General features: G+C 39.3%; 1 protein-coding gene across 1 annotated transcript in view; it reads right to left on the minus strand.

Annotated features, from left to right (window-relative positions):
* Positions 1–24,346, minus strand: part of MATN2 (matrilin 2) — an 81,773-nt gene that overhangs the window by 48,424 nt on the left and 9,003 nt on the right. The window contains exons 2-5 of the mRNA XM_067467342.1: positions 23,172–23,328; positions 15,037–15,606; positions 12,247–12,372; positions 1,689–1,811 (exon numbers count right to left, since the gene is read on the minus strand). Of these exons, the coding sequence (XP_067323443.1) occupies positions 1,689–1,811; positions 12,247–12,372; positions 15,037–15,606; positions 23,172–23,286 (934 nt within the window). The 5' untranslated portion in view covers positions 23,287–23,328. The remainder of the gene's footprint in view (positions 1–1,688; positions 1,812–12,246; positions 12,373–15,036; positions 15,607–23,171; positions 23,329–24,346) is intronic.

The raw sequence follows: 24,346 nt of genomic DNA on the forward strand, positions 1-24,346 counted from the left end.
AATAAAAAAGTAATTGTTAGCTGTACATTAAGGCTTGACTAGTGTTGATGGTCGAGCAATTAATGGTAACACTCATTTACTCTAGTTGGGATGAACAATGGGATCCAAACCTTTCTGTTTAATTAGAGTACAACTCAGCTAGAGGTTGTTGTTAAAGGATAAGCCCCTACATCATGATTGGGAATACTATACACATGCATACTGTACACATAAAAATATAACCTCCAGTTACATCAGCTTATGTCACCACTAGGATGCTACATAATAATGGATAGGAACTGGGCTGTATGACCATATTCCAGAAGCATTCTCTCTTGACATTTCACCTGCATCTATAGAAGACATCCTCAGAGGTTGTGAGGTATGTGAGGGCCTCACAACCTCTGATGATGCTTGCCATAGATGCAGGTGAAATGCCAGGAGAGAATGCTTCTGGAACATGGCCATACAGCTCAAAAAACCTACAACAACCCAATGATTCCAGCCTTGAAAGCCTTCGACAATACAAATGGATAGAAACTCCAAAATTACATAACTTAGGGAAGCCGGCTCACTGAAATGGTTAAGTCGCTTTAAACATACTTTTCAAACAGCCGAATACCTAAAGACAGAAATGCCTAAACATCTAAGGAGGGTATTCACTAGAACCCGATTAGAACAGACAGATACAATGGTTAAACATGGAAGGTTTAACCAAGTTCCATATAATGAACGTTTCTGTATCTGTGGGGCGACAGAGGTAGACGATATTACACATGTACTGTTTAATTGTATTTTGTACAACAAAGAGAGAAATCAATACCTCGGACCATTAATCATACAGAAGACTCACTAGGATCCCCATATCAAAACTACATTCTTAATGGCTGGCCAGAATGCTAAGATAACACACCAAACAGCCCTTTTCCTTTATAAAGCAACGCAGCTGAGAACTGCGTATTTGGAGGTGATTGGGGTAAATTGTAGGGGTGACACAGATATCCGAAGTGGCTTGGGACTGTGTAAAAGCTGGTCTATTTTTACCTTCATTTTAACCTTCGTTTTTAATTTTTGTAGTATGAAATTTTATCTTAACATTTTAATGATGATATTTTTAGTTATCTTTTAACCTAATGTGTGTTGGTTCGCTGTTGTGGGGGTCTTGGGATGGTGATTGTTGTCTGTTTGTGCATGTTTCTGTTTTTAATGTTGATGCGGTCAATAGACTATTCAATAAACTTTGCTTATGCTTACATGACTTAGGGTGCAGCTTGACAACACCTTAACTGCCATGGTTCAATGCTAGGGAATTATGGGAGTTTTAGTTTTATGAGATCTTTAGAGATATTCACATTCTTCTCTGCCATATTATTGACCCATGGCAGGTAAAGTGGCATCAAATGGCATTAATTCTACGATGCAGATGCACCCTTAATTTGTGCTCAAGGAGGATGAGAGTCTATCTACTTTATTGCACCCAATGTCACACAGCAACTGCTTTTGAAACTGAAAAGACTTTCAGTAATTTCGGATATGACTGAATTTCTGATGTTAGGAGACAATCATTGAGTGCACTCAACATTAACTTTAAAATCCTAAACTTTATGATCAAACATCATATTGGAATAATAACACTTTTAGTATGTAAGAGGAAAGTTAACACTTTTATCCTAGTGGATTCGTAAAGAGCAAACAGAAAACATACATACGGAGACAGTTCTTCCCATCTTCCAGGAGTCTGTAGCCATCATAACATTGGCAGACGTATGATCCAGGTGTATTCACACATATCTGTTCACACTCATGCTTTTTGACCTCACACAGGTTCTGGGCTGCAAAAAATGGGAATTAGTATAATGTTATTGAGAGTCAATAACAAACTGTTTTATTATTCTCATTCTTTCTGTTGATCATTTCAGCCTGAAAATGCAAATTAGAAATATATAATCGAACAAGAGAATACACACATACACATATGAACCATTTGGTGAAAAATGCAGTTGCTTACTTACACATTGAAAGAACATGGGGCTTGCTCAGAGTACTGCATATATTATTTCCCTATTAAAACTTGCTATAAATTTGTTTTCTATTTAGTTCAAACACAGTGTACTTTAAGATGTATATTTTCAGTGTACTTTATATATGAAACACACTTTTCCTTAGGAAAGGAAAACTTGATGCTCAATACATTTATTTATAAGGTATCTTATTTTATGTTACCTATACAGAAAAGCCATTGAAATCCACAAGCATGTGGACAATTTCAACAGAAAGGGAGAAACCATGAAAATGAACAAACTCTGGCTACCAGTATTTAAAAAACTCTAAAATGATAATGGTAAATAAAGAACTAAACTCAAACACAGGGGAACTCCAGACAAGAAACAATCAGGAACACCTAATCACCTCTCAACAAAAGATTCTCCCAGGCAGTAACAAGCCACACCTAGAAACTGTCAGGCCATCAAATGCTAATCAAGGTGACCAATTGAAACGTTCACACCTAGCTCCAACAGGCAAGAGTTCTTTCTCCCACCTTGGATTTTCCACAGATATATAAACTCAATTTTCCTAGTTTCCAACAGACCTTACAACCTCTGAGGATGCCTGCCACAGATGCAGGTGAAATGTCAGGAGAGAATGCTTCTAGAACATGGCCAAACAACCTGAAAACCTTACAACAACCCAGTAATTCTGGCCATGAAAGCCTTTGACAATACATAATACAAAAAAGTTATATCATTCTCTACTGGTGCTTTGCAGACTCCCTCACTGCACAAAAAGCACAATATAAAATGCCATTTTACATTCAGAATCCCCTGAAAATCAAATTGTAACTTATGAAAGAATGGCAATACAATATTGAAAATAATAGAGTTAAAGATACTTGAGAAAATGTAGTGCATCTACACTGTAGAATTAATGCAGTTTGACACCACTTTGACTGTCATTGGACAATGCTATGGAATCCTGGATTTTGTAATTTGTTGAGGCACCAACAACCTTTGGCAAAAAAGTCTAGATATCTTGTAAAACTACAACTCCCAGGAGCCATTGAGCCATTGCTGTTAAAGTGGTGTCAAACTGAATTAATTCTATAATGCATTGCATGTGTGAACAAATAACTGTCAGTTAAATCAATGGGCTTTTTATGTGTATGACTGGCTGCATGATGCAATCACTGAGCAGAATCGATAACCATTTTAATCAATGTGAACTTTCCCACTGACTTTAATGAAATGTGGATTTAGTCCAGGGTTTTTGAGGGCTTATTGGAGCATAAATGATTTGAGGACCTAAAGCTTGGTGAAGAATTAACTGAAAACTGAGGCTCACATTTAACTAAATACATCTGGTTTATGTTGACAACACATTGTCAGAAAATAGAAACAGACCTGATTTATTTCTGCCTAGGCTTAGAGGCCAAGTGGGGAATACATCTTTGGTCTTGTATGTTCCTGAATGTTAAACAACAAAGACACATCCAAAAAACTTTTTGGAATGCATGTGCATTTTATCTTGATGTGTTTCAGTAAACCACCCTGGAAATATGTCTTCAAGGAAGTAGTTGGCTTTTTAAAGTAATTGATTAAAATAAACAAGGCAATAAAAATCAGACCAGGGCTATATAAACTTGTGCCTAAATCCATAACAACAAAATTGTTTAACTTTATCTCCATCAAACATACACATCCTCTGTACAGTGTGTTAATACTGTACATTGCACAGTTGCCTCAGAGTAAAAAAAAAAAAGGGTATAACAGGGCCATTGGCAGGATGTTCTCCATGGCTATTAAGCATGTTTTCCTTTGAGATGAAGGAACACACCACTATGATTGCCATAGTTTATGTTCTAATAGACAGAAGAATGGATCTCTTTCTCTTCCTGCAGCTCATGCCCATTAAAGTAGATTGGAGGGGAAGGAGTTACAATTGTGGTGTGCCGTCATGCCTGGGGGCTATTATTCTTAATGAAGGAGGGATGGACGTGGCATCTTTCCCCAGGGGATTGCTTCTTGCCCTCCTATAGGAAACTGGAACTCTCAAAAACCCAAAACACTGTAAATAACTCAAAATACGTTTTATTGATCACAAAGAGTTATTTCTTTAAAGCAATGAGCTGGAAACTTCAGAGGGATGAAGGAAAATATATGTTACAGTCTCAGTTAGTCCTGGGTCCAAGGTGTTTGAAGCTGAGAAGCCTTTCCAAGTTTCCTCTTTCCTCAATGGCTGTGAATGCCAGAGCAAACCACAACCCCAGTTCAGATGGCCTATGTTTGAAGACTCAGGATCTTCCTTTGGTGCCAAAAGAACCGGTTTGAAGGCGCTTGAGGCTTCCAACGTCGTTTAGGTTGGTTTGAACATGAAGCACAAGTCTCAAGGGTAAAAAACCTCAGAACTGATGCTGAGAGGTAATTAAATCAGGGTCTTTTAGAGTCAAGTCTCTTACATCCATCTGGTAGAAATTCTGATGGAAGAACGAAAAGAAAGGAAGCACTCCCCTCCTGCAGGAAGAGGTGGAGCCAAACAGTACTGATTGACAGCTATAAGTAACCAATCCATCCACCTATACATAAGCAGGGTAAAAAGGCAGGATTAAGCATGATACAACAGTTTAAATCTTGCAACTAACAGTTCTACACATAGATGGCACCACTTGCATGTGGCAATCATGTCCCAATGGTGATTTGTGGTTGTGAATATGAAGTTGTAGACATGTGCCATTGCTACTCAGGCCTCTTCTACACTGCCCTATATCCCAGGGTCCCAGATTATCTGTTTATCTGTTGTAGATCAGCCATGAGAGGCTGATGGCTTATCTGAAGATTTAGAGAGGATTGTGAGTTTTCCTATGGCTTAAAGTGATGGGCTCTCAAGTCTGGGAAATGATGGTTCTCTCTGTGAGAAAACTGGCTTGGAAAGTGCAGGCCTCAAGGGAATTCAGGGGAGTCAGAAGTAACAACAGCAAATCAATAATCGAGTGAAGAGCTGAGTGATAAAGAAGGTTCCCATGAGAATCCACCTGGAGCTACAGAGATCAGTTTACAAATCAGAGCCAAAAATAGATTGCATTGTTCATAGAGATTACGTGGGAAAGTTGTGAAGGAAATCTATGGGAAACAGAATGATTTCATGAGTGTCTATTAAACAACAAGTTGTTTACTTTAAGGTCAGTTCAGGCAACACTGCATTAGAGTGAAAAGCTAAATCTGAGTTCTCTTGTTCCTGGTCCAAGCAAAGCTTTGATTTTGGATTTAATATATCTGTTGGGGTTCAGCCTGTGTGTGAACCTGAAACTGATTCTCTGATTGTATTTCCTGATGCTAATGAAGATGTTGATTCTGAGGGCAATGTAGAAGATGACGGTTTGTGTAGTGAAACTCTTGCAGCCTTGGAAAGTGAAAGTCCAAATTCCCATGAGAATATTTCAGAGCCAAGCGATGAACTTTCACTCCCTTTCCTCCCAGTCTTAGCTCTCCAGAGAATCTGACACCTGGTCTCTCTAATGAGGATAGGAGAGGGTAAATTTGGCAGAGCAGGGGAGAATCTCAAAGTTTACGAAGGTCAGCTAGACTGAGAGAAATGCAAACAAAGCCTGCAGGCGTGTCACGTAATAGATTTCTCGGCCTTAAGTACCTCTCGCCTGGATGCATCTTCAGACCAGGCATCGTTCCAGATTCAAGCATCATCCTTGGCAGGTCTCCTGATTCCAGTGGCCATATTCCTAAGAGGCTTCCTAGTTGCTTCAAGTACGGTTACTGGATTGCTAACAGGTTCCAGGATTTAGCAGTGCTACTGTGGGTTTTTGATCTTGTTCATGGACATTTTTTGTTGCTGATTTTTACTGTGGCTTTTTACCTTGCATATTTCCTCTATTTTTGTACTCATCTTTCTTCAATAAAAAAGGATTGTTTTTCCTGAAGTCAAGTGTGATGGATTGTTGTCTGAGGGTCCAGTTTCCTGTTCTGGGTTGCAACAATATCCTGGAAGTTTTCTATGTTCATTTACTCCTGTTCAAATCCTATTAGTCATGTCTTCTTGATTGCGGACTTATTTATGCTGTATTTGTGATTCCTGGCTATTCCTCGACTTTGGAACTTTATGAGACATTTGGATTATTGTTTGGTTATCACCTGTTGCTAAAGCTTTTTTGGATTATATATCTTCCTTTCTTATTCTTGAATATTATATGCTTTTACAATAAACTGTTTGCTTATATACCTGGACTCTTTTGTGGCACAGTGATCATCGTTTTTTCCAGAACTGGAGTGCAACATTTTCCCAGATTATATGGCAGTGGAGACTCATATAATCCAGTTCAAAGCAGATAATCTGAGATCAGATCCTGGGATATAGGGCAATGTAGATCTAGCTTTAGTCACAATTGTACCACTATCACCACCATCATAAGTACCATCCAATCTACTTCACTGGGCATCGGCTGCCTGAGAAAGAGATCCATTCTAAGGGTGTTCAAAGCACTGGGAAATCATGTTTGAACATCCTCAGAATGGATCTCCACAAGGTTTGGGGTAGTACTGGGCCAGGAGACACTGCTTATATTTAAGTATACTTGGTATACTTTACTTAGTATACCGGTAATTATGTATTTATGTATGTATGTCAGTTAACGGTATGTAACTAAATTGTTGATACAGAATCTTGGTCATAAAATTTTCGAAGTTCTAAAAAATTATATATGAAGTAAGACTCCTGTATCCATGGGAAATATGGATACAGGAAAAAACGTTTTTATCCCAAGCCTTTGACAATAGACCAGACTGCCTGGGAGGATTGTTGATTCTCCTTTGGCGATCTTTAAGTAGAAGCTGGAGAGTCATCTTTCAGGAATACTTTAGTTATGTATTCTTAAATGACAGGTGCTGGACTATATGGCTCTTAAGGTCCCACCCAACTTCGAAATTTTATGGTTCTTTCTTTCAACAAGCAGAAGTCAAGTGGGGAAACAACATAAATACAACTATTTAAAAAAGATATTCAACTGTTTTAACTCCATAACTATGATCTTAGAGAGAGAGAGAAAAATACTTGGCTATGCTGCTCTCCTAACAGGCGAAGGATTTGCCAAATAAGGAGTAGATAGGATGCTAGGAAAACAGCAAAGCAAGATTTGGAAAACTATGTGTCTGGCTGCTTGAGTGCTGATGGCAAGTGGCCCACCCAGAAGTAAAAATGATAGATTTAGAAAAAGAAAGGAAAAATAGATGGATTTTTACATTTTAGACTTTTGCCTTCTCTCCTGGCACAGGACCTAAAGCAACTTACTATCATTTGAACTAAAAATGCAGCCAAAACTACAAAAGCTAAAAATCATTAATCAACAATTTTGTTCAAAAACATATGATTAAAAACAGTCCAAAACATATTATAACATAGTTTTAAAAGGGAAAATAAAAGCACAGCACACAATTTTAATTTTCTGCCCTATGCTTGAGAAAGAAATCAGGAGCGGGCAACCAAACCTACTGTAGACTGGAGCCATCTCTGAGGAGGTTCCTTACAAAATGCACCTGTTGCAGTGCTGGGACTGGGATAGGAAATGCAAACTTTTAGGCAGTTTGGACCCAACTGTTGAGTTCTACCTCTGCAGTTGGTGCACTAAGCCACCACTAAAATTGGACACCCAACCTTAACATGTACGAGTATGCTTAGCCTGTGCCTCTAACATTTTATGGCAAGTGTAACTCTGTCCAGCACAAGATGAGAAAACATTCCCTGATTTGCCTTATGATTGATTGGGATTGGATTAACTTTCAATTTTTTTCATTCTCATCTACTTAGCAAATGACAGTAGACACTGGGTTGTTGTAGGTTTTTCAGGGCTATATGGCCATGTTCTGGAGGCAATTTTTCTCCTGACGTTTCGCCTGCATCTCGTCAGGAGAAAAAAAAATTGCCTCCTGAACATTGCCATATAGCCCGGAAAAACCTACAACAACCCAGTGATCCCGGCCATGAAAGCCTTCAACGACAGTAGACACTGTTTTTGTTCTGAAACAGCTTCCTTGGAGTAAGATGGAAGTGAACATTAGTGTTAGGTGTTAGAATATAATAGAATAGAATAACTTTATTACCATTGGACATTGTACAGCAAAATTAAATGCTTTCCCCACCACACATCACAAAATAACACATTTATCACTCCACACTCCAACCACCACCACCCAGCCCTCAATGTCACATTAAAGCAAAAGTATGGAGTTCAATATAGTTACAGTTATCAGGACATTGGTCTCCAAATATCTGGGCAACCTCCCCTAGAAGTTTCATTTAGATCAGTGATTCCAAACCTTTTTTTTTTGACCAGGGACCACTTGACCAGGGACCGCTCTGTAACATTAGTACCAAAAGAGTTACGAATCTGTTTTTGGTCAACTTTAGATTGGTTTGGTTATATGGGGTGCTGATTCAGAGAATATCATTTGATAGACCACATCAGCTCTAGTTTCCGATACAGAACATAAGCCATCTAGTAGTCGCCACCTGCTCGCTCACAGAAAACCATATTTAATAAGCCTTGGTACTATAAAAGGGTTTATTTATTTATTTACCACACTTTTATCCCACCCTTTTCAGCCTGAAGCAACTCAGGGTGGCGTACAAACTGGAAACGATTAGATGCCGAACACACATAAATACATCATTTAAAAGAGGTAAAAGTCACATAATAAAACTCGCATAAAAATAATTTAAAACTATTAAAAATCAATGACTTCTGAGTTTATATCCAAGACCAGTTGCTCTCGTTGAAACTGTGTAGTAATGGTGAGACTGTGAACCACATTTTAATTCTTGTGGACTACTGGTGGTCCATGGACCACAGGTTGGGAACCACTGATATAGATACTACGAAACAGCATGTGGGACAGAACCAAGTCCAGAGAAACCCCATTGGCCAATCATCAGGCTGTTGAATAGGTATTTCTCCAAATCATTTCCTGAGTCTGGTTTCCAATGAAAGTCTGAAAACACTACAGAAAAGTGTCCTTCAGTCCCATCCCAGAAAGGCAGCCCTGAAGGGGACTATGGTTGATTTTATGAAAAACTACCAAGAGCAAGAAAGAGCCAATAACTAAACAGAGTGGATAAATATCTAGTTGTGTTTGACTCAAGGCCTTTTTAATAGCCTCCTCAGGAACTTCAGATAAAATGGTTATATATACAGCAGTGCTGTGTGTATATACAGAGCAGTGTTGTATATATTACAGTTAGGCTGTGACACATTTTGTATAATATTTCGTGCCATAATGTCCTATTGCTCTAGCTAACAGATTACATTACTGCAGGGTTTTTTGACATTTTGCAAAGTGATAAAAACTGGAGAGTAGCCCAGGTTAAAGTTTTTTTTAAAATGTTTTAAAAAATAATTTTAATTACTCTAGAAAATGGTGAGTAACAACAATGCCACTATTCATGGCATTTAGGAGTGGTGAATGCTTACAAAGGAGAGTGTAGAATCATTACCCCAGTGGATGTGATGCAAAAGAACGTTATGTAAAAGATTTTCCTAGAGAGAGAGAATTATAGCAGAGGTGTATGCATATATTTAAATTATATTCTATTTTCTTAAATTATATTCCTACAGTCCTAGTCCAATAAGCAAATCACTATGACATATCTCCTACTCCAGCAACTTATTTGGGTACTGTTCCATTATCTAGGCTGTCTCCAAAGGGGGGCCTAGACAGAGAAGGATAGTCCATTTTTGGAGGGTGGGGGTTGAAGGAGGAAAGTTATTTCACCCTTTTCTCTGGTTATTCCCCCTCCCCACTTTATTTCCACGATAGCAACATGTGTGGGGGAAATAACAGGAAAACAGGGGGGAAATATGCTTACTCCTTCAACTCCTACTCCCCCATAAAATGGACTATTCTTCTCTCCCCAGCGCCCCCCTTTGGCCTCTACCCGGACAATTAAACAACACCCTTATGGGTTTCTACAGTTAGAACTACCTAATACATTGTGTTTTCTTGTTTCTTGGATTTTATACCCTGCCTTTCTCCTTTACGCAAAGTCTTTGTATGACTGCTCATCCTCCTTTCCCTCCTTTTCTCTGTCTAGCTGGATATAAACATGTTGGCAGCATTGGCACTGAGAAAATAGTAAAGGGGAACTAGAGAAACACAGACTTTCTATGCCAGCTGCATGTTTGTAGTAAACAGTGCAATAAAATATAAACGAGGAAAATTAATTTTTTTCAATAGCCAATCTACTGCAGCAGAGCGTGCTTGTCTACAATAGTCAAAGTAAATGGCAAAGGTTTCCAGAAATTCTTATGTGAGTAGTGAAACAGAAACAGCAAAACTGCAAAGCTTCACTAAACAGCATTCTTCAACAAGCTGAATATATATGTGTGTGTGTGAGTGTGTGTAACGAACCAAATCAAAATCATAACAAAAGTGGAGGCTGGTAAAAGAAAATGTTATTCACTGATATATTGTGACAGAAGTTTTTAAATGGTTTCTATAAAGTTCAAAGCCCTTGTTTATTTATGCAAGACTTACCAGACCTGCTTGTTTCATTCTTGTGTTTATATTGTTAATTCTAAGTAAAATGTTTGCTGAAATGAGTTTAATTGCTTTTCTTTTGTGAGGCGTAAGAAATTATCCTTATCTTTTCCATGATATTTTTGCTTCCATTAATAGATAAATGTAGGACATAACAACAACAATGAAACTTAATGAAACTTGCGCCATAATGAAACTTGCGCCATAAATACTATTTGCTTGCGACAAAAAACAGGTGGGATCACAAGCTTGAAAAAGTTACAAAAAACGTCAAACTACTCTGGGAATTCCGACAGAGTTTTGGAGCCCAATACTCCCACAATCATTTTTCTCATTAATCGTAGGGAAAAACAAGGTATGGATCGTCGATGTTACAATCCCAGGCAACAGCAGAATTGATTAAAAGCAACAGGAAAAGCTTGCACAATACAAGGATTTAAAGATGAAACTGCAAAGACTCTGGCACAAGCCAATACAAGTGGTCCCAGTGGTGATCAGGACACTAGGTGCAGTTGCTAAAGACCTTGTCCTACACTTAAAAACAACTGGCAAAACATAATGACAAAATTACCACCTGTCAGTTGCAAAAGGCCACCATACTCAAATCTGCACGCATTATTCACTGATACATTACACAGTCCTAGACACTTGGGAAGTGTCCGACGTGTGATTGAATACAAAAGCCAGCATAATGATCTTGTTTCCTGTGTACCAATCTTGTTATGTATCTATTATTATTATTATTATTGTTGTTGTTGTTGTTGTTGTTGTTGTATTATTATTGTATTATTATTATATTATTATTATGTATTATGTTTTATGTATTATGTAGTCACCTATGGATGTGAGAGCTGGACCATAAGGAAGACTGAGCGAAGGAAGATAGATGCTTTTGAACTGTGGTGTTGGGAGGAAAGTTCTGAGAGTGCCTTGGACAGCGAGAAGATCCAACCAGTCCATACTTCAGGAAATAAAGCCCGACTGCTCACTGGAGGGAAGGATAGTAGAGGCAAAGATGAAGTATTTTGGCCACATCATGAGAAGAAAGGAAAGCTTAGAGAAGACAATGATGCTGGGGGGAAAGGAATGAACAAGGAAGAGGGGCTGACCAAGGGCAAGATGGATGGATGGCATCCTTGAAGTGAGTGGATTGACCTTGAAGGAGCTGGGGGTGGTGACAGCCGACAGGGAGCTCTGGCATGGGCTGGTCCATGAGGTCACGAAGAGTCAGAAATGACTGAATGAATGAACAACAACATTGTTATGTATCTAATAATAATAATAATAATAATAATAACAATAATCAGACCTATCTATTCAGCAAGTTGTTGTGAGAATAAAATGAAGATAAGGGACATGTCACCTTGAGTTCACTATATGGGATTGTATATTAATGTATACAAGTGTATATACACATACACATTTTATGCAACCACTTTAGTTTATAAGACATGTTTATTTATTTATTCATCTTATTTATATCCCGCCTTTCTCAACCCCGAGGGGGACTCAAGGAGGCTTACAATCGCACCTCCATGGTGCCTTAAAACATACCACATCAGTTAAAACATAAGTTAAACATTAAAACATAAGTATAATAAAAATACATTTCAATGAATCATGTTTTGAGGAAGCTGATGTTCTGATTCTCTTATCCTTTATGAAAAAATTTAATACATTCTTGTCATGTATTTCCCAGTTTATAAGATTTAAGAGGTAAAAGGATAAAACTTACTATTGCAAGTCTTCTGGTCTGAGTTCAAAATATATCCCTGTTTACATTTACACACATAAGACCCAGGAGTGTTGATGCAGAAATGATCGCAACCATGTTGTTCAATCACACTGCACATGTGTTGAACTGAAAAAGAAAAGTAATATTCTAGTTAGAACAAATATATGAAAAATACGGAAGGTCCAAAATATTTTAAAACAGACAAAGAAAATAAATATTAATGTGATAATCACCAAGTATGATGCAAATACAAATGTATATGTGCATAAAACACATAAAATTTTTGTTCTTCTTTTATGTTTTGCCAATTTCCATCATAGTGAATGTCAAATAATTCAACATATGATACACATCGTTATATTTAATAACACATCCATTCCATATATGGAAAAACATTTAGATACTAGCATATACTAAATGTTAGTATATACTAAATGTTAGTATATTGTAGCTCTTATATAATGCATTATACCTTTGAATTTTTGTGTTAATATCTGTAGATATTATTATGTTCAATAGCATTTTTCAACTATTTAAATTTTTAGGAATTAGGATGAACAATGAGAATGATGAATATAATTTTAGAAAGTTTCTAAAATGAAACTTTTCCTGCAGAAGATTTTTTGATTTCTACATAGTGAGAAGGATGAAAAATGGAAATAACATACAGTCCAATTTGGATTGAAGGTCAAAGATTCCATGTCTGAATAGCAGCAAGGGATAAAAATAAGGAAATCTATGCATATATGGATGTAAGAATAACATCACTTGATTTACAGTATTTTCTATTAAGGCATAGCCTGATTTTGACATTATGACAAATCATGTTTCTTTGTGTAAACCTTCAAAATGGAGCCTTGGGCTCATGTTCTCTACCTCCCTTTCCTGCCTTCTTTATTCTTTAATGAAATTCAAAATCTCTCCCATGGAATCTCTAGATCAGTGGTTCTCAACCTTTTGTCCTCCAGGTCTTTTGGACTTCAACTCCCAGAAATCCCAACCAGCATACCAGCTGTTAGGAATTGTGGGAGCTGAAACCCAAAATTCCTGGAGGACCAAAGGCTGGGAACCACTGCTCTAGATATTCCAATGCAATTCTGTGGTCAGCTTCCAGTGGATGTTAAACACAGAGCTGTGTTATAACATCTAGAAGTTCCTAGAGAGGTGTTTAATCAGGTAAGACATCTCAGCAGCTTTCGGTGCCGTTGACCATGGTATCCTTCTGGGGTGGCTCTCTGGAATGGGTCTTGGGGGAATTGCTTGGCAGTGGCTCCACTACTTCCTGGAGGATCGTACCCAGTTGGTTAAGCTGGGGGACACCTGCTCGGACCCCTGGTCATTGACCTGTGGGGTCCTGCAAGGTTCCATTCTATCCCCTATGCTTTTAAACATCTACATGAAACCACTGGGTGAGGACATCGGGGTTTGGGAGTTTGGTGACACCTGTACACAGATGTCACTCAACTCTACTACTCCTTTCCACTGAACTCCAAGGACTCTAAACCAGTCCCTGGCAGCTGTGATGGACTGGATGAGGGCTATAAAGTTGAAACTTAATCTAGACAAGACAGAGGTTCTCCTGGTCAGTCATGGGGCTGATTGGGATATCGTTTGGCAACCTGTGCTCCACAAGGTTACATTCCCCTTGAGGACACAGGTCCGCAGCTTTGGGGTCCTTCTAGACTCAGAGCTGATGCTTGATGCTCATGTGTCAGTGGTGGCCAGGAGGACCTTTACACAGTCAAAGCTTGTGCATTAGCTGCAAACCATACCTTGAGAAGTTGAACATGGCCACACCTTGGTTAAATCCAGATTGGATTGTTGCAACAAGTTCTACGTGGGGCTGTCTTTGTTTGAAGACCATCTGGAAATTCCAACTGGTACAAAGGTCGGCAGACAGGCTCCTAACTGGAGCTAATGATAGGGAATGCACAATGCCCCTATTAAAGCAGCTCCACTGACTGCTGATAAGTTGCCGGGCCCAATTCAAGGTGCAGGTTATGACCTACAAAGCCCTAAATGGTTTGAGCCCCATCTATCTCCACGATTGCATCTCCCCTTATGAACTGGTGTGGGCTCTAAGATCTGCTGGGGAGGCCCTCCTCTCGCTCCCACCATTATCACAAACATGGTTGGTGGAGGGAGAGGGCCTTCTTGGTAGTGGCCCCCCAACTTTGGAACATCCTCCCCAGAGAGATAAGACAAGCCCCGTCACTGACCCCCTTCTGTAGGGACCTGAAAACGTGGTGGTTCCAGCAGGCCTTTGAATGATTAGCCCCAGGCTCTTTCCTGGTCATCAGCTAGGACCATGATCTGAACTTTATCCACTTCCCGATCCTGTGCTACTTCATTGCACTAGCCCTTGCCCAGCCCCTTCATAGCTGACTAGGTCCACGTCATAATTCTAGCCATTGGTATCTTGATTCCCGTCTGAAGGAGTCAAACTGAAACTGATTTTTAATTTCTTCTCCCTATGTGAAGAAGAAGGACTGTGTTTGAGTCCAAGACTTACTTGGAGCTATACACATAATGACAAACCATTTGTTGTTTGTTTGTTGTTACATCTGAGCTTCTTCTTCATGGTACGTTTCAAGAAAGCTGTCTCTTCTCTAAGTAGATTACAACCTGCTGTTACTGAGATTAAAGGTGCAACCTTTCTAGCATATCTATTTTCTTTTTAAAACACTGTGTGCATATCTATGTCGACAAATATAGATATAACTGTTTTTTTCTTTTTAAAAACCGAATACTTTCAACAAAACCTTTTAAATGATCAGTTTACAGCCTTACCACAAAGTTTATTCTGGAATACAGATGTCAACGTTTCAATCTGGCTGAAATTTGCAACCAAAAAGACATGGTCTTCGTAAGGTTCGCTCCCAATGGATTTCAGTGTATTCATATCTACCCTTCCCACACCAATAGCAAAAATTAGAATTCCTGAGTTTCGGGCTTTTGCAGCAATTTCTGCAACCGGATCTTGGGGCCTGCCATCGGTCACTATCATGATAACTCTGGGCACATTCTGGCTGAGCGGCCGAGCCCCTTCGGTTTCTGAAAAGGCAATGTTCACTGCAAACTGGATGGCTAATCCCGTCATGGTGCCAGTGGAAAGGTACATCATTCTTCGCACAGCTCTCTCCATGTCCTGTTTCCTTGCAAAGGTCTTAAGAGAAAATTCATTCTTGACTGTGCTGCCATATTGGATCAGTCCCACTCTAGTGACATCTGGCCGGATGTCCAAAAACTGAAGGATGGTTAAGATGAATTCCTTCACTTTCTCAAAGTCATACGGGCGAACGCTGCGAGAGCTGTCAATGATGAACACAAGGTCAAGCCGTTTGTCACTGCAAAATTCTCCTGGAAAGAAAGAAAAATAAAATAACATCAAATAATCAATGATGCAAACCATGGGCAAATTGAATCTAAATGAATTGATCCACTGAGTGTGTTGTCGAAGGATTTCATGGGTTGCTGTGAGTTTTCTGGGCAATATATCCATGTTCCTGAAGCCTTCTCTCCTGACGTTTCTCCCACATCTATGGCAGGCATCCTCAGAGGTTGAGGGGGGTCTGTTGGAAACTAGGCAAGTGATGTTTATATATCTGTGGAATGTCCAGGGTGGGAGAAACAGCTCTTGTCTGCTTGAAATAAGTGTGAACATTGCAACTGGCCACCTTAATTAGCATTTAATGGCCTTGCAGCTTCAAAGCCTGGCTGGTTGCTGCTGGGGGAATCCTTTATTGGGAGATGTTAATTGGCCCTGATTCACTGTTTGTGTGTGTGTTTTTTTAAGTATTAAGAAAACTGAAATGTACTAATCTATGGAATGACCTGCTAGGAGAGGTTTGACAATTAAATTACCTGTCAAAATTTAAGACACAATTAAAGATGTATCTCTTCCAGAAGGCTTATTCAGAAAATTTCAATTTATGAATGTTAACTTTCCAATTTATTAGCATTGGTATTTTAATAATTGTTCAATATATTTTTATATATGTCATTTAATGGTATTGTGTTCTATCAGTGTGTTAAGCCGCTTTGAGTCTCCGGCAGGAGAGATAAAGTGGGGTATAAATAATAATAATAATAATAATAATAATAATAATAACAACAACAATGCTGCAAGATGATTCAAGTGTAGGCTCTGCAAGGAAGCAGATAAAACAATAGATCACATCCTCAGCTGCTGCAAGAAGATCGCACAGACAGACTACAAGCAGAGGCATAACACCATTGCTCAGATGATCCATTGGAACTTGTTCCACGAATACCATCTGCCTGCGACAACTGGTGGGATCACAAGCTAGAAAAAGTTACAGAGAATGAACACGCCAAACTCCTCTAGGACTTCCAGATTCAGACAGACAGAGTTTTGGAGCATAATACTCCTGACCTCACAATTGTGTTAAAAACAAAGTATGGATCATCGATGTTGCAATCCCAGGCGACAGCAGGATTGAAGAGAAAATACTGGAAAACCTGACATGATATGAGGATTTAAAGATTGAACTGCAAAGACTCTGGTACAAGCCAGTAAAGGTGGTCCCAGTGGTGATTAACACACTGGGTGCAGTGCCTAAAGACCTTGGCCTGCACTTAAACACAATCAGCACTGACAAAATTACTATCTGCCAGCTGCAAGAGGCCACCCTACTCGGATCTGCACACATTATTCGCTGATACATCATACAGTCTTAGACACTTGGGAAGTGTCCGACGTGTGATCCAATACAATAGCCAGCAGAGTGATCTTGTTTGCTGTGTACTAATCTTGTTGTGTTTCAAATAATAATAATAATAATAATAATAATAATAATAATAATAATAACTTTATTTATAACTTTATTTAAAACAAGCAATTAAATTTCACAAATAACACAATAATAATAATAATAATAATAATAATAATAATTTTGTACCTGCCTTGAGATATGAGGAGCTGAAAGATATGTACTAACCACATGGTTCTTGACCTCTTGAGAGACAGGAAATGCCCTTGTTTTCAGCAGACTCAAGCAGAATTTTTCTCATCAACCCAAGTAATGTGTGGGCATAGAACAAGGCTGCTATTTGTGGGCTATGAAGTAACTGTATGGTTTTATTAACTTGCAGACTACAATATTGCTTTCGTCTCAGATGCAAGATCACAGAAAGGTTGCTAACTCTTTCAGAATCAGAGGTTAATAACCGTGTGCCAAAATGACCATAATGGCATTCCCTTTCTAATGCAATGCAGAAATGCTGGCATATTTATCCTCTTTCCATATTATTGTCTTGTTGCTGAGCCTAATTATTGCTCCTTTGGAATAGAAGTAGAATAAAACACTAAAGATCACAGCATAATAATTGCACACAGATAACATGTAAGGGATATTTATAGGAATGAAGTCAGGAAAAAAAATCAGATCTGAAGGGCTATACTTAGTGTAGTCACCACTGGAGATGAGCCCAAACTAGGAGGTCTGGCCCTGGACCTGAGGAGTTGGATCCACTTTATTGTTCCTTCTTCCAACCATGCCTGAAGCTGGAATTCTCTATGTTGATTCAGATGTGTTAAAAAAAAAACCCAGAAGGTTGAAGAAGAGCTTTACACGCTGCTCAGGATTTGGGGTCAAACATTTCACTTACCCACTTCCAGTTAAACCTTTTAGTGCTCCAAGTACAGAACATGGAACATATTAGACATGACATCAATGTACTGGCAGTTGACACAGACTACTAACTAGAAGCCTAGATGTCAGTTTATGGTTCCTTATTCCCTTTGCCAATGGGATAGACAGCAGCTGGAAGCAAAAACTGTAGGAAAATCTGGCCAATTTGCTGAAGTCTCTGATGAAAACTTTAGTCAAGATGCCATGGGGAACAAAGCACTTTCTACGTCTTTCTGTAGGACCTGAACATTAGGAAGATCTTCCTAACTGTGAGAGCTGTTCAGCAGTGGAACTCTCTGCCCCGGAGTTTGGTGGAGGCTCCTATTTTGGAGGCTTTTAAATAGAGTCTGGATGGCCATCTGTTGGGGGTTGGACTGGATGGCTCATGAGATCTCTTCCAACTCTAGGATTCTATGACCTACAGAAATGCCTCTCTTCTAAGCAGTGTATTGTCAGGGAAATCTTCTTTCTTTACTTTGGATCAGCCCCTTAACATTGTACACGCTCGATGTTCATTTATTTGTTATGACTTCAGACCTAGAAGCCATACAGGACATTGTCGAAGGCTTTCAAGGCCAGAATCACTGGGTTGTTGTAGGGTTTTTGGGCTGTAAGGCCATGTTCTAGAAGCATTCTCTCCTTACGTTTCATCTGCATCTATGGCAGGCATCCTCAGAGGTTGTGAGGTTCCTATCTCACCTAGGGTTTTAACTTTTTAACATTTTATCTCATACTTTTGGCCCAACCTTTGTGTTTGATTTTACTATGCTATTTTATACTGTTTATTTTATTTGTTATTTTGTGTATTTTGTTATGATGTATTTCTCTGTTGTTTTGCGTCTAATTATGTTGTATTATTTTTGGGTTTGGCCTCATGTCAGCCGCCCCATCCCCTTTGGGGAGATGGTGGCGGGTTATAAATAAAGTTTATTATTATTATTGACACAAAAGCACAGTATGTCACAGCACACGAGATCTATATGCTGGATTTCGTATCACAAAATCACAAGTCGAACACTTCCCAAGTGTCTAGGACTGTGTGATGTATTTTCGAATGATGCATGCAGATCCAAGTAAGGTGGCCTTTTGCAGTTGACAGATTGTGATTTTGTTTATGTTTATTGCTTCAAAATGCCGGCTGAGATCTTTTGGCACGGCACCCAGTGCGCCAATGACCACTGTACTGGTTTATGCCAGATTATTATTATTATTGTGAGGACCTCTGAGCATGCCTGCCATAGATGCAGGCAAAATGTCAGGAGAGAATGCTTATAGAACATGGTCATACAGCCCAAAAAACCTACAACAACCCAGTCATACAGGACATTTGATTAGCCTGTTTAGCTGTATTTCCTCCTTTTGTCCAAGAAAAGTGACTTCCCTATTTCACTTGCCATGGACTTTGAAATCATGCATGCTGACCAGCTACACTTTCTACTACTTATGAGGTCAAATTCTGCTAAATGTAAAGACCAAGATAAGGATTTTAAAGGATATGCCATTTATTGACACATCCTTGTCTTGGCTTAAGTCACCATTGGAGATGAGCTCAATGTACTTTAGTCACCATTGGTCCCATTCCATACATTCAGTTAGTTGAAGCAACAACAAAAACTGATTCCTAACAGCCATGACACAATGTGAAATGAGTTCTTTCTAAGGGCCCTTCCACACAGCCATATAAGACAGAAAATCCCACAATATCTGCTTTGAACTGAGTTATTTGAGTCCACGCTGCCATATATTCCAGTTCAAAGCAGATTGTGTGGGATTTTATTCAATTGTATGGAAGAGAACCCACTGAGCTGCTGAACTTGCTGATCGAAAAGTCACAGGTTTGAATCTGGGGAGCAGAGTGAGCTCCTGCTGTTAGCCCCAGCCAACCTAGCAGTTTGAAAACATGCACATGTGAATAGATCAATAGGTACCACTCCGGTGCGAAGGTAATGGTGCTCCATGCAGTCATGCCAGCCACATGATCTTGGAGGGGTCTACGGACAACACCAGCTCTTCGGCTTAGAAATGGAGATGAGCACCTCCCCCCAGAGTTGGACACGACTAGACTTAATGTCAGGGGAAAATCTTTACCTTTACCTATGGAAGGGCCGTGAGTGTCCACATTTGAGGGACAGTGTCCCATTCATTCAAGAAGCACAGAGAAGGAAAATAATAACGCGAACTTATTTGCCCTGCGGGAGTGAGAAGAGTGGGGCAGAAATGCTGTAAATAAATAAATATGTACATGGAGGATTTCGTTTCACATTTAAGGCAATGTGCAAAAATCCTCCACTCTATCTTGAATGGTTTGTGGCTACATATATGCATTTGGGGTATGTTCATTTCTTCAAGAGACATCTTTCTGGAATGTTGGCACCAGCTTTTTAAAGCTTTGAATACTAATTGCCATCTGGAAAGGGCTTAGAACCATTACTTCCTCCCGGGCTATTAGAATTCCAAAGCAGAGGATTGTTTATATGTTCTATGATTATATAAACACATTCCTAGAAATGAGAAGTTAATGGGCCAAATGAAAAGTTTTCCTCAAGGTCAAACTTGCAAATGTCATGTGGAAGTGAAGAGCACTTGCCTCAGTGGACAATGCCCACAAATCCAACTGTGAATTCATTTACTCAAACAAGAAATAAACTTTTTCTCTCCTCTGACCTCAGCTAAGTTTATCAGTCAGTTTCAACAAAGGCCCCATCTACAATGCCATACTGTATAATACAGTTTGGAACTGTATGATATGGTCCGTAGATTCATATAATGCAGATAGAGCTATAGAAGGGGCCGTGGTGGCGCAGCGGGTTAAACCGCTAAGCTGCAGAACTTGCTGACTGGAAGGGTAGCAGTTTGAATCCACAGACAGGGTGAGCTCCCATCAGGCGAAATTCTCATGGTGGTCCGCGAGAAGGCCTTATTGGTAGATTATTTCAACTGTTATGTTTATTCATATCATGATCTGATCACCATGCTCAATATATCCCATATGCATGGGGGTATTGGGGTAACGATACAAAAGGTTTGCTAGGGTAGACCCTCTTTCACTCAGACTCAGCCCCCCCCCAAAACAAACTCAGCCTCCCCCCCCCCCCCGAAACAAAATCTTGGCTACGGGTCTGGCTCCCATTGTTAGCCCCAGTCTCTGCCAACAAAGCAGTTCGAAAACATGCCAATGTGAGTTGATCAATAGGTATCACTTTGGCGGGAAGGTAATGCTGCTCCATGTACTCATGCCAGCGACACAACCTAGGAGGAGTCTACAGACAACGCTGGCTCGTCGGCTTAGAAATGGAGATGAGCACCACCCCCCAGAGTTAGACATGATAAGATTTAATGTCAAGGGGAAACCTTTACCTTAGAGCTAAAGAAAATACTACTAAGGATCAGACAATTGTGAACATGCAACTAACTGGGTTGTTGTAGGTTTTTTCGGGCTATATAGCCATGTTCTAGAGGCATTTTCTCCTGACGTTTCACCTGCATCTATGGCAAGCATCCTCAGAGATAGTGAGGTCTATTGGAACTAGAAAAAAGGGTTTATATATCTGTGGAATGACCAGGGTGGGGCAAAGAGCTCTTGTCTGTTGGAGCTAGGTGTGAATGTTTCAACTGACCACCTTGATAGACCTCACTACCTCTGAAGATGCTTGCCATAGATGCAGATGAAAAGTCAGGAGAAAATGCCTCTAGAACATGGCCATATAGCCCGAAAAAACCTACAACAACCCAGTGATTCCGGCCATGAAAGCCTTCGACAATACATGCAACTAACTTCTGTAAATTAGAGTGTAAAACTCTACTGGGAATGCAGTGTTTATTTGCAACCTCATAAGCAATAAGGGCAGAAAAATGTATGATCTCATATGGCAGAGCAGATTAACTAGAAATTCATTCCAAGGTTATTCAGATAATTAATCCTATTGACAGCAGCACTTTCCCAACATTTATGTTTCATTCTAAGTTTAAAACTAGACATTATACCACAAAGGAACATAGCAGCATCCTGATGTGCCTTCTTACATAGTAAACACCAAAGAAAATGAGCTTGAAAAATGGAGTGCCCTTTTTTCCTTTCTTTGCTTCCTTGCTCCAAATCAGCCCTTGCTACTAGTCTCATTGCCATCTTGAAAGAAGATTTTTGGTTTTAAAGGGTCATTGGAATATTGTTAACTGCATGCAGCATTTGTCTTAATATATTTAAGAGAAATCGTATCTCTCTTTCCTTGAAAATATTTTTGAAACATCTATTCCATGGTCAAAGACCAGTAGGTACTTAGATTCTTAATTTCTGAGTGGCTGTTGTTGCCAATAGTGACTATTTTTATATGTCCTTCTTTACTTTTTGAACTCAAAACATCGAACAGTTTGGAAATACTGTATTACTGTCAAAATTTAAGACACAATTGAAAACCTTCTATGAGTCAGTCAGTTTTAATAATGAATTTGAAACTTGCGTCTTGCATTTTAATCTTTGTTCTGTGCATTTTGTTGGAACATGCAAGAAATCAGCTAATGTGTGTTTGTCAATTGTAAAATAAGATGCATGAAATTGATTGGTCGGGCTTCATGCGAGGAGATGGCTGAGCCTGGGACTTTTGGTTACTGTTACATTTTTCAGGCTCGAGCTATTCAGGTCCTCAGAGAGAAGCAGAGTGAAGCAGAGAGTTTGGGGTGTGCTCTTGCTTCATGAACTACTGTAGTTTATCCACACGGACAAAAAAAGACAATTTTAAATCTCTCATAAAAGGACATTATGTGAGTTGATGCAACTTACCACATTGTACATACGTTGTTCTGAACTAAGAGGAGTAAACTACCTGTTCTTTATTGTACAACTGCATGGCATATTTTCTTTCTCTGGAAAAGGCAGTGTGTGGGCTGATCAAATGTGGTTTATTTTTACATTACGCTACATATTTTAATATATATTTTATAGAAATATGTTTTAATATGGGTACTTGATAGAATGTTTACAATGATTATATATCTTTAACTATGGTGTAACCCACCTCAAGCCACAAGGAGAGGCAGGTAAGAAATAAAATTGTTGTTGTTGTTGTTGTTGCACTTTAAATACGGATTCCATACTTCCAAAACAAGTGTCCTTTTCTAAAATGTATCTACTTTTCACTTTCTCTGCCATATGACTATTCTTATCTCCTTCACAAAATCATCCTCTTAATAGAAAAAAAAGTCCTGGCTTGTATAGGTTTTGGGGACTTTTTTTTTTTTTTTTTGCTTCTTTGAGATAAATCTGCTTCAACTCACCAAGTAAAAGTGCATCATTTCTTTGACTTGAAAGTGTCTCTGGAACACGTCTCTCCCTGGCTGTGATAGGGAAAAGTCCAACCAGCAAAAGGAAGCATGAGATCATTTTCTCCATTTCTCAGGAAGAAGAGTGAAGTAATACAATCAGGATGCAACACTGTGTGGACAAGAAATGAGATGAACATTTTCATCAGACGGCTTCTACTAGAATTATGGTTCACTTCCTTTTTACATTCCATATGCTTTAAAAAGCAATCATATTTGTAAATTGATTTTTTAAGGACTACAATTGTTTATTGGGTTGCTGTGAGTTTTCCGGGCTGTATGGCCATGTTCCACAAGCATTCTCTTCTGACGTTTCACCCACATAGAATCATAGAATCCTTGATTTGGAAGAAACCTCATCGGCCATCCAGTCCAACCCCCTGCCAAGAAGCAGGATAATCACATTCAAAGAACCCCCAACAGATGGCCATCCAGCCTCTGTTTAAAAGCCTCCAAAGAAAGAGCCTCCATGACACTCAAGGGCAGAGAGTTCCACTGATGAACAGCTCACACAGTCAGAAAGTTCTTCCAAATGTTCAGGTGGAATCTCCTTTCCTGAAGTTTGAAGCCATTGTTTCACATCCTAGTCTCTAGAGCAGTGGAAAACATGCTTGCTCCCTCCTCCCTATGACTTCCCCTTACATATTTATACATGGCCATCATGTCTCCTCTCAGCATTTTCTTCTGGAAGCTAAACATGCCCAGTTCTTTAAGCTGCTCCTCATAGGGCTTGTTCTCCAGACCCTTAATCATTTTAGTTGTCCTCCTCTGTGGATGCATTCCAGCTTGTCAACATCTCCCTTCAATTACGGTACCCAGAATTGGACACAGTATTCCAGGTGTGGATCTAGGCACTATACTATTAATGCAGGCCAAAATCCCATTGGCTTTTTTTTTTTTTTTGCTGCCACATAGCATTGTGGACTCATGTTTAACTTGTTGTCCATGAGGACTCCAAGATCTTTTTCACACATACTGCTGTCAAGCTAGATGTCCCTTATTTTGTATCTTTGCATTTCGTTTTTTTCTGCCTAAGTGGAGTATCTTGCGTTTTCAGTGTTGAACTTCATTTTGTTAGTTTCGGCCCATCACTCTATGGCAGGCATTTTCAGAGGTTGTGACGTCTGTTG

The sequence above is a fragment of the Anolis sagrei genome, chromosome 4 (assembly GCF_037176765.1).
Source record: "Anolis sagrei isolate rAnoSag1 chromosome 4, rAnoSag1.mat, whole genome shotgun sequence".
NCBI classification, from domain to species: Eukaryota; Metazoa; Chordata; class Lepidosauria; order Squamata; family Dactyloidae; genus Anolis; species Anolis sagrei.